The 13,836-nt window shown below is 42.1% G+C and overlaps 4 protein-coding genes across 6 annotated transcripts; 3 read left to right on the top strand and 1 right to left on the bottom strand.

Annotated features, from left to right (window-relative positions):
- Positions 1–155: 155 nt before the first annotated feature.
- Positions 156–2,256, bottom strand: LOC127779200 (uncharacterized). Its single transcript, XM_052305930.1, has 8 exons — positions 2,118–2,256; positions 1,570–1,631; positions 1,321–1,464; positions 1,072–1,145; positions 889–943; positions 749–811; positions 531–658; positions 156–430 (listed from the first exon to the last, which is right to left on the bottom strand). Exons 1-8 carry the CDS (start codon positions 2,167–2,169, stop codon positions 352–354), a joined length of 657 nt encoding a protein of 218 aa, XP_052161890.1. The 5' UTR covers positions 2,170–2,256; the 3' UTR covers positions 156–351.
- A 798-nt stretch (positions 2,257–3,054) lies between these two features.
- Positions 3,055–5,177, top strand: LOC127779205 (thylakoid lumenal 15 kDa protein 1, chloroplastic). 2 transcript variants are annotated; one of them, XR_008018635.1, is made up of 6 exons: positions 3,055–3,429; positions 3,627–3,699; positions 3,850–3,911; positions 4,298–4,418; positions 4,657–4,717; positions 4,937–4,980. XR_008018635.1 is itself a non-coding variant. In XM_052305943.1 (6 exons), the coding sequence occupies exons 1-6, from the start codon at positions 3,151–3,153 to the stop codon at positions 4,986–4,988; spliced, it is 609 nt and encodes a 202-aa protein (XP_052161903.1). In that variant the 5' UTR covers positions 3,058–3,150; the 3' UTR covers positions 4,989–5,177. The 2 variants fall into 2 exon arrangements, 1 of the variants encoding a protein (XP_052161903.1); XM_052305943.1 differs by having other exon boundaries at positions 3,058–3,429; positions 4,298–4,379; positions 4,937–5,177.
- Positions 5,178–5,618: 441 nt separating this feature from the next.
- Positions 5,619–9,484, top strand: LOC127779187 (probable pectin methylesterase CGR2). 2 transcript variants are annotated; one of them, XM_052305919.1, is made up of 7 exons: positions 5,619–5,867; positions 6,041–6,228; positions 6,329–6,368; positions 6,886–6,918; positions 7,524–7,892; positions 8,364–8,419; positions 8,939–9,484. In XM_052305919.1, the coding sequence occupies exons 2-7, from the start codon at positions 6,106–6,108 to the stop codon at positions 9,083–9,085; spliced, it is 768 nt and encodes a 255-aa protein (XP_052161879.1). In that variant the 5' UTR covers positions 5,619–5,867; positions 6,041–6,105; the 3' UTR covers positions 9,086–9,484. The 2 variants fall into 2 exon arrangements, with proteins under 2 accessions (XP_052161879.1, XP_052161872.1); XM_052305912.1 differs by having other exon boundaries at positions 5,628–5,867; positions 6,877–6,918.
- Positions 9,485–11,498: 2,014 nt separating this feature from the next.
- LOC127779177 (uncharacterized protein At2g39795, mitochondrial-like) lies at positions 11,499–13,737 on the top strand. The gene is made up of 3 exons (XM_052305898.1): positions 11,499–11,846; positions 12,874–13,262; positions 13,355–13,737. The coding sequence occupies exons 1-3, from the start codon at positions 11,562–11,564 to the stop codon at positions 13,512–13,514; spliced, it is 834 nt and encodes a 277-aa protein (XP_052161858.1). The 5' UTR covers positions 11,499–11,561; the 3' UTR covers positions 13,515–13,737.
- Positions 13,738–13,836: the final 99 nt, after the last annotated feature.

Genomic DNA, 13,836 nt, shown 5'->3' with positions numbered 1-13,836 from the left:
TATTGAAACAAAACAAAAATCCTCCAACTGCAGAACTACAATTACTCTGGAAAGAAGTATATATATTTCTTTGAACGAGCAACTAGCCCTCACATTCTTGTCTTATTTATTCTGGACATAACCATGCCATGATTAGCACAAAAAGGACACACAGGTAGGTTCAAATTAGAAATTTTACCAGCTTATAATCATATTACAAAGAGAATAAAATACATCTTGCTCAAAATCACTGTTACAAACATGCCATCTCAGCTCTTTTAATGGGACGCCATTCAAAATTATGAGTTCAGTACACACATTGTGTATATTAACATCCGCACATACTATAATGACAACAGGCCTGTCAGTCTCTCACTGCAGCTCGTAGGATGAGAAGGTAAATCCAGAATCTTTCTCATTGGTACACTTCAGTTCAAGCTTCTGAAACGGACTGTAAATTGAGAGAGCAGGAAATATTTATATCACTTCAATTCCTCAATAGAATTTAGTTGTTACATCGCAATAAAAAGTGCCAGCGAAATATACATTACCTGCTGTTTGGATCATAATAATACCCACTAATGGAACCATCGCTACATGAAAAGCAGACATAGTAGAAACCAGCTATGGTCAACCCACAGTCCACTCCAACATTGACAAAGTACTGCTCTTTCCATCTCTACATGTAGCATCAGAATAATGCTAAGTTGTTATGACTTTGTATTTCAATAAATGGGGCACATACATGAAAGGTCAGATGGTGCAGTACCATGAATATGTAAGCATAGTTGCTGAAGTCCACAGACTTGCCACCATCTGTCTCTATCTGACTCTGTGGAGAAACATAAGTGAGAAATGTATCCTAACAAATCGTGGCAACTAACAACACGAAGATAGGCAACAGAATACCAGAAGAGGTGTAAATGATGGGAACTTGGACCAGTGTCTAATATCATCCTCTGGGCTGCAAAAGCATAAGCAGGAGTAATGTTTGATGAGTAAGTTTGGACTGTTACCCTAAACTAGGGCATCAATTAATAAAACAAGTAGATGATAGTATCAAGGATAAAACATAAATAGTTAACTACTCACGATGCCTCCCACTTGCCAGTGAAAAATGTATAATTTTTAGCATCCACTATCTCCCCCTCCCAGAATGTTACCACCTATGGAAATTATTTACAAATTGCTACGCAAATCAGATAATGGTAACAAGAAGTAAAACATAGCATTATTTTACATTTTATCGGAACAAACTGTTTGCCTACTAAATTAGTATACGAATGAACAATTTGGAACATAAAGATCAGAGTCAAAGTGGAAAAGGAAGTAGTTGCTCACAGGGGTATCAGCTAAGGGAACATTAACTGCTTCCATTGTTCCACATAAATAACCCTGTTCGAGATCACAGTCATTGATCCGCACATTAACTTTCCAAGCTTCTTCTTTTTGTATAGTAGAGACATTCTGGGTTCCAGCATAACACTGAAAGAATGGTACAAGCATATGGTCTGGTCAGTTCCATAAACAACACCGATAAGAAGATTCGATCCTTGGTCAAGTTCCAAATAACAGCACAAAAAGACTTACTCTTCCAGCACTTAAGAGGGAACAGCTAGGAGGAGACGGATGCCCAGCATTTGCATCTTGACCTGCAGCATTTTAATCAGTATGGCACATTGGCACGGCGGGCTATCTATTTCCGGAAATACATACAAAATAACTAATGAAATTTCAATTGCAGGTGAACAGAATCAACAATTGGTTTATATAGAAGGCCTCCTGAAACAGAAGAACACTTGACACAAAGCCACAAGCATAGCAACGCCTCAAAATATACAATACATTACAATTAGTTGTCAGCTTAGCTACAAAACCATCCGAGCTCTCCCCAAATAATGCATAGCGTGAGTGGCCAAAATTATAAAAAAATGAGTATATTCCAAAAGGATCAACACAGATACCCTCAGTACAACTCAGACAAATCTAGATTAAACCTTAAAATCGCACTATATCAAACCCCACAAGTTACCTGATTAGACTCTATCAGATGATCAGATCTAAAGCTTGGATTACACAGCAAAATTAGGGGTGGGTGCATAGCATAGAGAAGGTAGTGGGGAAGGAGGTGGACGAACCTGAGGTGGGATGGGAGGATGGGGTTGCGGTGTCGACCACCCTCACTGGCATCCTCGGCGACGGCGGGAGGCGTCGCCGGCGACGACGAGAAAGAGACGATGGCGGTATGGTGCTGTGTGTACGCAGGATGGGGATTTGTTCGTGAAGACTCAAGACAATTTACAAATTACACCCTAAGGAATTATTTATTTTTACAGATGAGTGCTCATAGATCTTTTTGCCAAATTGTTTCCCCTATCTCAAAATGTAGACATTTTTTTTAGGTTGTTACGGGTATTAATAAAAAAATAGGTGAGAATAATCGGAGGAAATGTGTGATTGGTTGATAAGTAAAAGTAGGTGAAGAAGAACGGTGATGATTGGTTGAGAGGAGAACATATATGAAGAAATAGTTTCATTTTGAAACTGTGCTAGAAATATGTATATTTTGGGATGGAGGAAGTATCACTGTAGTGGCAGTAAAGGTTTTTTTTTATTTTTCGCTTAAAAACCCAAGGTAAATTTGAGTGGTGAATTTAAAACGTGTTCAATAGTTTAGGAAATCTGGTACTCGTAGTTCTTATGATGGTAGCACACACTTTTTCACCTACTCCCTCCGTCCCAAAAAAAAAATCTAAAACTACTGGATGTGATATATTTTAGTAAGTATAATACGTTACATCCAGTACTAGATTAGTTTTTTATGGGACGGTGGGAGTAATTCTAAACATACAAACTCTGAGATATATCAAATAAAACATATTTCTCCGCAAAATAATTATATTGAAACTTGTAGTAGCAAGAAAGTGAACCATTTCCTTTTTAATAAAAAAATAAAACCTGAATCATATCAGAATGGCTGGAAAAATTCCTTTTATTTTCTCCTTCTTATACTAGGAAAGAACAGCCGACGTGGCGATCCACGATTGGTCGACTGAGCAAGCAACCCACGAACAGATAAGACGGATAAACACACCGTCGCTAAAGAAGAAACACAAGAAACCAACTCCGACGACCACCGGAGAGAGCATCAAGAATCGACGACGATCGATCATGGCCATCCCCACCATCCTGGGCAGCCTGAAGCTCACGCCATCCCCACCCTCCTCCGCCTCCGCCTCCGCCACGCCGGTGCGCTCCTCCTCCTCCTCCCTGCATTTCCACCTCGCCAACGCCGGCGCCGCCGCGCTCGTCGCGGCCTCGCTCCTCGTCGCCGACCCGGCCCTGGCCTTCAAGGGAGGAGGCCCGTACGGGCAGCAGGTGACACGGGGGCAGGACCTCACCGGCAAGGACTTCAGTGGCCAGACGCTCATCAGGCAGGACTTCAAGACGGTACTCTCTGATTGTTCCCATGGCCTTTCTGTTTCAGTTCTTGAACTCGGATATGATCATATTTCTGTAGATAGATTGTAACTGTTCTTGTGAGTGAATTACTGAATTCTATGTCCAGAAGAGTATCTGAATTGTCAGAGTCCTATGCAATTGCAAGCTTTTGTGCTGATTTCTTTGGTCTGTTTTTGCTGTTGCAGTCTATACTGAGGCAGGCGAACTTCAAAGGCGCGAAGCTGCTCGGCGCGAGCTTCTTTGATGCTGACCTGACAGGTTCTGATGCTGTGCTTGTGAATGTCGTCAGATGTTCCATCCATCAGTAGTTGTAGTGATTCTTCCCCAATGTGAAGTTCTGAAATGGCAAAACTGTTGTTTTGGTTCTAGTTGCATTGATTATTCAGAGTTTTCTGGTGATAAATCCAGGTGCTGATCTCTCTGATGCTGATCTTAGAGGTGCAGACTTCTCACTGGCAAATGTATCGAAGGTAGTACTGCATATTGCTCAAAGAAAAGCATTAGCGATAGCAAGCTAATTGAAATGCTACTACATTCTACATTGACCATTGCATTGTTCAGAAAGCCTGAATTGTTTTTTTTTTCCTTTTTACTGGTTAGACAAGTAGTAATAAATTGATAGCAATTTGGCATCATAGCAAATATTGATCAAGCTTGCGTTACATAAGAGAATTGATCACTACATAAGTCCTCACTTTCTTCGGAAAGTCATTGACCACTTTCTGATTAAGTTACTACCAGTTTGTCAAGCATGAATTTCACAGGTTTGCAGCACAAAAAAGTTTGTTACTAACTTGCATAACCTAGTGACAAACTGACAATCGTGTGATGGTGTGTCTCTTGAATCATTTCACAGGTAAATCTGACAAATGCCAACTTGGAAGGGGCACTTGCCACAGGAAACACGACGTTCAAAGGTTCCAACATATATGGAGCAGGCAAGTTACTGGTCCTGTCTCTCTGATGGCCATGCCAACGTAAATGACTCCTTTTCTCTGCAAATTGTCGGATTGTTGACATATTAATATGATCAGTTTTTTTTTTTCAATCTCTAGCCAACCTCTTACTCATCTACAAAATGCTTCAACAGAGTTCTAAGAACAATTTCGATTTTGTCAGAGGCTGACCAATTGCATTAGACTGAATTGACTATTGTTTGATGGGATCATCAAACATCTAAGTTTTTCTCTCTCTCTCTCTCTATTGGCCTTCCAGATTTTACAGATGTTCCACTGCGAGACGATCAGCGTGAATACCTCTGCAAAATTGCTGATGGGTAAGTAACCAATGTTGCAATCATGCACACACCAATGGCTGTCCATTGCACTTATTTTGTGTCTCCTTGTATGTACTCCCTCTGTCCCGTTTTATTAGTCGCTAGGAATCTGTGCTTGTGCTTGTGAGGGGGGCACAACTCCCAAACGACAACTATAAAGGGACGGAGGTAGTACATTACATTGAGCTCACTCTAACTACAATTAACTTTGTGCACCAGGGTCAATACAACCACTGGAAACGCCACGAAGGAGACTCTTTTCTGCAAATGATGAACAATAGAGAGACAGAGGAAGAGATCCAGTAGAGTTGAGAGTGCTGATTAAATTAGTTGCTGAATAATATCACTACTAGTATATTGCCGCCATGTTCTCTCTTTTTTCCCCCAAGCGCAGAGAGAAGTAGTAGTACACGATCACATGACGTGAATAAATGTGCAAATGCTTAAAAGATGGAAATAATGTTGACTAAATGGTCAAATGTAATGCGAATCCGTGACACGACTTTGACCATTTGGCTTTCCTGGGCAGGAATGAAATGGAAATACTGGGTGCTAATCAGTTGGCATAATAATCCAGAGAGTTGCACGATGGAGCATTCGTTAGTGTTAGGTACACTAAAATTTCAGATATTAGCTATACCAAATTTCCTGTGTTGACCATTGACAATTTTCCAGACCTATTTGACCATTGACTAGTAATAACATGTACTAGTAGTAAGTACTTTCAGCCCAGTGGGTTGGGCCGGAACCCACCGGGCCAGGCCGACGGCCAGCGAAGCAAAGAAAGAAAAGGAAAACCAAAAGACCGGTAGACCCCACCTGTCAGTCAAAGCAGGCGACGGCGACCGACATCCCCAAATTCCCCCCATCTCCCCGTCTCGGAATTCGGGTTGTGCTCCACTAAATCCCTCGCTAATGGCGTGCTAATCCCACCACCACCCTTGCATTGCACGCGGCCGTATATAATCCCGTGCCACCGTATCATACACTCCTCCCGTCCCTATCGCATCGGATCGCCACCCACCTCGCCGCCGCTGCTTGCTTCACTCGCCTCAGATCCGCGAATCCCCTCTCCTCCCCGAACCCTAGCCGCTCTCGGGGGTTCCCCCTCCTCCTCCGCCGCCCGCCGCATCCGCCACTTCCATCGGAGGTATTGCTGCTGCTGCTGCTTCTGCTTCTGCTGCTGCGTTGTGGGGGGGGGGGGGGGGGGGGTTCCGATCTGTGGGCTGTAGGGGGATCTGGATTCCGCCCGTGCTGGGGGTGTGATTTTGTGTGGGCATTTGTTTGTGATGACGGGATGATGATATTGTTGGGTGCGAGCAGGTGATCGATCGAGCGGGGGTGGGGGGAGAGGTTGGGCGGCTTGGATTGGAGAGGGCTCGGAGTGGATGTCGAGGAGGTCGGTGAATCCGAGCCGGCGGGTGGCGGATGGGGGATTGCCGTCTGTCGGTGGCCTGCTTCACCCCAAGTCACGCTCGCCGCCCGTGCTCACCATCGCCCTCGTGGTCCTGGTAGTTTTCCATCTTTCTTTTTGTCAATTTAGTTGTTAGGATTTCTCATGTGCTCAGCTGACAGAAGTGTGCTTGTTTTTTTTTTTTTTTGGGGTTTCAGGGTGTCATTATTCTGATCGCCTACTTCAATAGCGGCTCAGGTCAGCTTGAACTCCACTTGAATATTCTTTTTCACCTGTTTATTTTTGTTCCGTTTAGCTTGTATTGCAAAATGGTGAAAAAACCGTAGTGAGAGTAACTCATACTAACTCACTCTGTTCCCTTATTCTGTTGATTCTCTGCTTTCTATTAAAGAAAGGTAGTAGCAACTTAAATAATAGATTTGGAGGTAGGGGTGGGCGTGCTAGATGCCATCACTGATTATTGCTGTCACAATTAGTGCACAGTGACATTGCTGCAGCATTGTACCTGCATTTTCTTATTGGTACTGCATTGTTGCTGTCATGATTTTCTGAAATATCAAAACAAAATCAACTTGGGATATTCAATTGTTAACTGAGATTGCCCTGTAGTATGAATATATTTTGTGATTTTTTAACGTTGAATTGTCCTGCTCCTAGAGATAGCAAAGTGGACCAGCTCATACTTGAGTGCCAAATATCGTGGACCAGCTCATACTTCTAATTGTCATTTTTCTCCAATGGCCAGGTGTAACAGTTACTAGCAGAGAAGCTGTGAGCAGGTCTGAAGGTATATTATTCTTTGTGTGCCAAATCATATGCTGCTGTCATCTTTTAACCTCTCTTAATGCATTGTTGATTTATCTCTTCAATTTCTTCTGATACTCGCTGCAGTAAGAAATAGGTGTTGTGCAATCCTTCATATAAGCATTCTGGAGATACTGCAGTTGGTTTTTTATTCTCCATGAATGTTTCTGTCTTTTTTTTTTTCTTTGTTGATGCCTTCGGTGTTATTCTTCATTAGGCCATGAACAGTATATAAAGAATTCAACTGGTATGACATGATCAACATGGACCATGTGATAATTATTTTTTCCCCTGCTGAATTTTGACACTGTCATACCAATGTAATTTGGCTGTCTGAGTGTCTGATGTGTGGTACAAACAGCAACGTAGTTTACTGTATTATCCTAAGCTTCATGATACTAATAGATAACCCTCTAAATTTTGATAAAATATATTGGAACATGATAGTTATAACTTATAAGACCCTCTCTGGGAGGGTTTAGTAATTGATTTTTTTAGGAATCTCCATTGTATTCCTTTTCACACGTGTTATTGGGAGAAGTTTTGTGCTTCTCATTATCTCAACCTTTCCTTTGCATTTGCATTCAGGTTCTTGTACACCAGAAGTCATGCAAGCACTTCCTTATCTTAAAAAGGCATATGGCAATGAGTTGCATAAGGTTCTCCATGTTGGCCCTGATAGTTGTACAGTAGTTTCTAACTTGTTGAAGGAAGGGAAGGTTGAAGCATGGGGAGTGGAGCCTTATGATTTGGAGGATACTGATAGTAGCTGCAAAAGCCTTGTGCGCAAGGGCTTTGTTCGTATGGCTGATATCAAGTTCCCTCTTCCATACCGCCAAGATTCCTTTAACCTTGTTATCGTATCAGATGCTTTGGATTATTTGACCCCAAGATATCTGAACAAAACACTTCCAGATTTAGCAAGGATTTCTACAGATGGTCTTGTTATCTTTGCCGGTATGTATTTCTTTGAGTTAATCGCATACTTGTTGATGATCATAGTTGACACATAAACGGCTATATTTTTAGATGTACATGATGATTCTCCTTGTTTTAAATGTCATGGTAGTTTGGTCAGACCTGAAGTGATAGCATACTGATTGTTCATTTTCCCTAGATCTTACATTTAAAATGAAGCTTCATTTATTTGATGTTTGGTTGTGCAATCATCATTGGTATTTCTAGTGCTCTTTAGTTGGATGCATCCTAATAAGCCCATAGCCCCATACTAATGATATTTATATTCTTTTGACTAAATGAGAATGGTAAAACAATACTGTAACATTTATTCTAGTACTTGTATGGTTTGACTTTTGGACCTTTTAAAGTGCTTGTTTCTTAACATTTCTGTGGAGTATATATACACTATTTGTAATGGTGGAAGCTATAGAAAATTTGAACTATTTATTTTTGATACACTAATTTCAGGCAATCCAGGTCAACAGAAGGCTAAGGTTTCTGAACTACCAAAATTCGGAAGACCGGTACGTATGGATGACCTCTAATAGCTACATGCAAATTAATTTGTCGTATGACCTCTAAGACCAGTACCGTACTGACACAAAAGGATTGATTTGACGCATTCCATGTCCATGATCCAGAAAGGCAGCTTATAAAAGTTGTAGAATGGTTTTATGCTTTTAATAGGTTACCGATGTTCTGGATATTCATGCTTAGCATTTTATTGATGTTGTAGCGATGTTGCATGTATGGTGTTCTTTTCATTATACAGTAGTATATGAGTATATCACATCATGGAATATAATTTCAATTGCATTCTGTATGTTGGCAGTTACAAATATGCTGTTGCCTATTGACTAGTATTGCTTAGTCTGTTAGGCTGTCCATTAATGCTATTGATGGTTACTTGTTTGGAGAGGAATGGAATAACCGTTGATTTGTTTGATGTTATGCATGCATTAGTATTTTCTAGAACACAATATAAATAATTGAGCTATATCGAAGACTAGAAGTTTGGTGACATGGACTGTTTTTTTTCACAGGCGAAGTTGCGGAGTTCTTCGTGGTGGTCGCGATACTTTATCCAGACTGGCTTGAGAGAGAATGAAGGGCCATTGAAGAAGTTTGAGCAGGCTGCTTCCAAGAACAAATACAAACCAGACTGTCAAATCTTCCATCTTAGCTCGTAGGCGTGTTCTGATCTAGGTGATGTGTATCCATGAAACCTGGATCGTTGCCTCGCAGGTTTTGTAAGCAATATCCTGTTTACCCCCGTTGACTTGCGCTTCTTTTACACGGAGGAATTGTCACATTAAGAGCCAACCAGCCTTGAGCATAGGTAGCTTATGTAGAGAGATTTGCCACATGCTGCTAGAAAATTCTTCCTGGAAAGTTAAATTATGTGTTACCAAGAGGTGCAAATTGAAGCCCTGAGGATATATATGTAAGAACTTCACACTGTTGTACCCTGTTATTCTTCTTGGTGTTACAGTTATTCCTGGTGAACCAGCTGCAGTTCCGTGAGCAGTTTGTAATGTACTCAGTTCAAGAGAAAGAAAAAAAATATATATCTACCCTTTGTCTGCTACTCTGACCTAGTAGGGTGTCATTCTCACGACTTGGATGATGCTTAAAGTCGACCCAATTCTTTCTATTGGGATACCTGAGAACGATGGTTCACCAGACTTCGGATTTAGCCTTTTATCTTTTTTGTCTTAATTATAGGGTTAGTTGAGGCCTCAATTGCAAGCTTCACTAACAAACACAGAAAAAGAAGAGGGAAAACACAACAAACTCCATTACAATATACCCTTTTGAGGTCAGGTAAGATGTCCCTTGTTTTCGAACCACATCTGTGCATCATTTTTTCCCTTTTTTTTTGGTGGCTTTCCCTTCCTTCAAGCACAAAGCCATTGATATTCTTTATATGATTATATAGGATTGGTCTCCCTCCCCTAACACCCAGACCAGAATCAGCAGAAGCTGTCCTATTTTAAACCTAATTCCAATCAGAAACCAGCAGTCACCACAAAACCCAATTGCCCCCTGATTTGTTCCTGTGTGACACCTTACATTCCAATAGCTGTTTCATCACAAAAAACTAATGCACCTTGTGTGTCCCCCTGAAGTGTAAACAGCATCTTTGTTCTGCTTACAAAAAATCCATTTTCCTATCCACAAGTCCACAGGCATGCGTGCATGCATCCCATCATCATCTTCTCCAATTGATGTGGCTCTCTCATTTGACCATTTCCTTGTGCTAGCTAGCTAGTAGCTTAGCTGAGCAAAGCTAAGCCAGTTGTTATCCACTAATCAGCATTGATTAGTTTAGTCAAAAAAAAAATCTCAAGGCTCACCTTATTATACTAATCTGCAGTTGTGCCCTTAAATACCCACACGCCTCTCTTTCTTCCTCTTTATCCTTTGCAGTTGCACCACCAAACAGACACAGAGGTAGAGAGGGTTCTTGCTTTGCTTAGCTCCATTGTTTTTGCTTGGCAAGAAGAAGAAGAAGAAGAAGAAGAAGAAGAAGCCATGGAGGGGTTGCTGCCGTTCTTGTACAGGGCGATCGTCCACTACGCCAACGGCGGGCAGACGCCGATCGGCAACCCGTTCACCAACGAGTCGCCGTCGGCGTCGCCGCGGGCGCCCTACTACGTCCGCCTCGCCGGCGGCGCGGCCGACTCCGGCCGCCTCCGCTTCGCCGAGGTGCCCGTCTTCCCTTCTCCGGCCAGCCGCGACGCCCAGCTCCTGTGATGTCATGTCATGGTCGTCTCTTCTCTTGGAGGATTATTAATTACAGTAATAATTCCCGCGTTTTTAATTCTTCTTCTTTTTCTCCTTCTTATCTTGGAATTATCAATCGATAATAATAAAGGCAGGATGAATTGACAGGAAAGGCCTTGCAAATGGGGGCCCTGTCTCTGTCTCTGTCTCTGCCGTTTGTATAGTAGCTCGATCTTGTTCCTGCCAAATTGCAGGCTCTCAATCAGAATCAGAAACAGTTATTACACATGCATAATACTATTACTACTATATGTAATCTAAGCACTTGCTTCCAATGTGTAGCACAGCAAAGTCTTGTAAATTAAATGTTCTTGTTGATGCCCAATGATGATCCTTTAATTGTCATGCAACGCTTGACTGTTTCTTTCTTTGATGAAAATCGATCCAGGCACTACATTAAGGTTGTTTTCTTCTCTCTATTTTCTTTTTTTTGAAAAATAATTTATTTTCCTAACTTTACCATCTCGTTTTCTTTGTGCACGCTTTCGAAACTGTTAAACGATATATTTCCACGAAAAAATTATATAAGAAAGTTGTTATATATATATTTTTTTAAAAAATACCTAATAATTAATTAATCATGCACGAGGGATTATCTAACTACAAGAGCCAAACACAGCTACAGATGTTGTATCAAATCATAGTGCTAGACCATTTGGAGAAGGAGAATTAATTTCACAAGCACAAGAAACCCATACGCAAGTTCTGTTGATTTTTTCTAAAAACGAAATCGTTGAAAGAGGACAGGAGGCAAGTAGTGTCACCGACAGGTGGGTCCCACTAAACGGTAGGTATAAGCGTCATCCAAAACCCCTCTTCCCTTTCCTTATCCCCTTCCCTCTCCTCTCTTCTCTCCTTCGCTTCGCCACCGCGTTCGCCATGGCCTTCGTCTCCGCCGCCGCCGCCGCCACCACGGCCGCCGCCTTCCTTCCCGGCGTCTCGTCCGCGGCCCGCGCAGGAACACCCTTGCTCTCGCTGCAGCGGCAGCCGCTCGCGGGTTCCCTGCGCGCGGCGGCGCAGGGGTCGAGCGCCTCTTCGGGGCAGGTGGTGATGGAGAGCAAGGTCAAGGCGAAGAAGAAGAAGGGGTCCGGCGCCGGGAACCTCCCCGGAGCCATCGACGCGGAGATCAGGGAGGCGCAGGACTACCTCGCCATCGACGAGCAGGTGAGAGTGAGACGCGCGCTTTTCTCTTGCGCGATACTGTACTACTGCCATCGAAACTTGACTGATTTGGCGCGCCAAATGAGATATTATTTTGTCATATTGGTCAGTGATTTTGTCTTGGGGATTGATGAATTTTGGTGAGGTTTTGTCAAATTATAGTGCTGTCTTGCGTGAATGCTACACGTCGACTGGTAACTGGTTGATAAAAAATGGGCATCTCTTGCTAATTGAACACTACAATTGGGAAATATATTTACGATTGCTTTCACCTAAAATAGATTACTTTTGCAGTCTCGTTCGGCGCTTCTCTCTTAATACAGATCAATTGGTGACTGATGACGTATTGTTACTTCGGTATGCTGGTGGCAGTTAGAGAATAGAGAATTTGTTCATCTTACTCATGCATCGATATCTTCTGTTTAATTTTTTTTTATCTTAAGTCATTAGTCTAGGTGTCTGTATTCTTTAAGTGATAGTTTATTGGCAATTGTTTATTGCAACTGGCATTCAGAGAGTTGTTAAGACTTTAGATTTATTCCCTGCGTCAGCTATGCAATGCTCATCTGGTTTTCAAGGATCCTATAACGTTCTTGCATCTATTTTGTCATGTTTGACCTGAATGTCTGGAGAGAAGTCTTATACCCTTGTGTAAGCAAATAGTTTCTTAAGCGTTTTCCTTGTTTCACATCATTGAACCGTTCTAATGATTCTTTTAAAGCGGTATGACTTTGGAATAGACAAATAGTGGGACTGATGATAGAGTTTGTGATGGTTTGGTTTCAATATTTTGATCAATTGGAAGCTCCAGGCAAGGGCAATATTAGAACTGACATTGAGGTTGAATAATCATTTCCACATAACCCTGAAAAGTGAATGAACGAATTGACATCAAAGCTGTAAAATTACATCTGCAGGTGTGACATCTAGCTGTAAAATTGACATGCTGGTTTGACATCAAGGCATTTAACATCTGTTATTGAATATTCCAAAGGTGTTTCATCTTACCCATTTATCTTTCTTGCAACAGGAACCTGTTCCGGAAAACTTCCCTTTTGAAATCCTTGACGAAGAAGGGATGAGTGTGGTTATTCTGAAAAGGGACTACAAAGATGAGAAGATTGAGGTCATTGTCAGCATGCCAAATTTAGAAGGGGGCCCTGAGTTTGACGACGAAGAAGATGAGGGTGAGGGCAAGAATGCTAGCAAGGATGATGAAGATGAAGATGAAGACGAAGACGAGAGCGCTGGAGATAGCAGCGTGTCTCTAAAGGTGACAGTCTCCAAGGGCTCTGGGCCCAAACTTGAGTTCACCTGCACAGCCTTTCGCGAGGAGATCACCATTGACGACATGTTGATAGTGGAGAATGCAGCCGCAGAAGGAGATGAGAAATTCCCCTACGAGGGCCCTGAATTCACGTAAGAACACCAGTTTCCATCTCCATTTCTCAATCCTTCTTGAGCACCATCTCCACTCATAATCCTCACCGAATCGCTTCTTTCTACTGCAGTGAGCTACCGGTGAATGTGCAGAAGGGCCTATTCAAGTACCTGGAGCAAAGAGGGATCACTCTGCCGACCACCAACTACATGCACGATTACATGGTGACCAAGCAGACCAAGGAGTACGTTGGGTGGATGACCAAGCTGAAGGACTTCGTCCGGCAATGAGAAATTGCCGAGCAATTTGGCAGAATTTTTTGTAGCTTAGTCTTTTTAGCATACCTTCATATGTAACGAGGATTACTAGAATTATGCGAAGCAATGCAACAACCAGGGAAACTGCCTTCCCTGCAATGTGCTATTTCTGATGCCCAGTAGTCAATCTGAGGCTATTGGCACTTATGATATCAGTGCTTATTTTACTAGCCTTTTACCGTTTCTTCGTGCTGCTTATCTGAATTTTGTGTGGAATTTTGAATTATGATGGCTGAAATGATCTTCTATGTGAAAAGAATTATTCTATGGATGTCTGTTCAAAACTTAAACCACT

This window comes from Oryza glaberrima, chromosome 1 (assembly GCF_000147395.1).
Source record: "Oryza glaberrima chromosome 1, OglaRS2, whole genome shotgun sequence".
NCBI lineage: Eukaryota > Viridiplantae > Streptophyta > Magnoliopsida > Poales > Poaceae > Oryza > Oryza glaberrima.
This window is presented reverse-complemented; position numbering and strand designations above follow the sequence as displayed.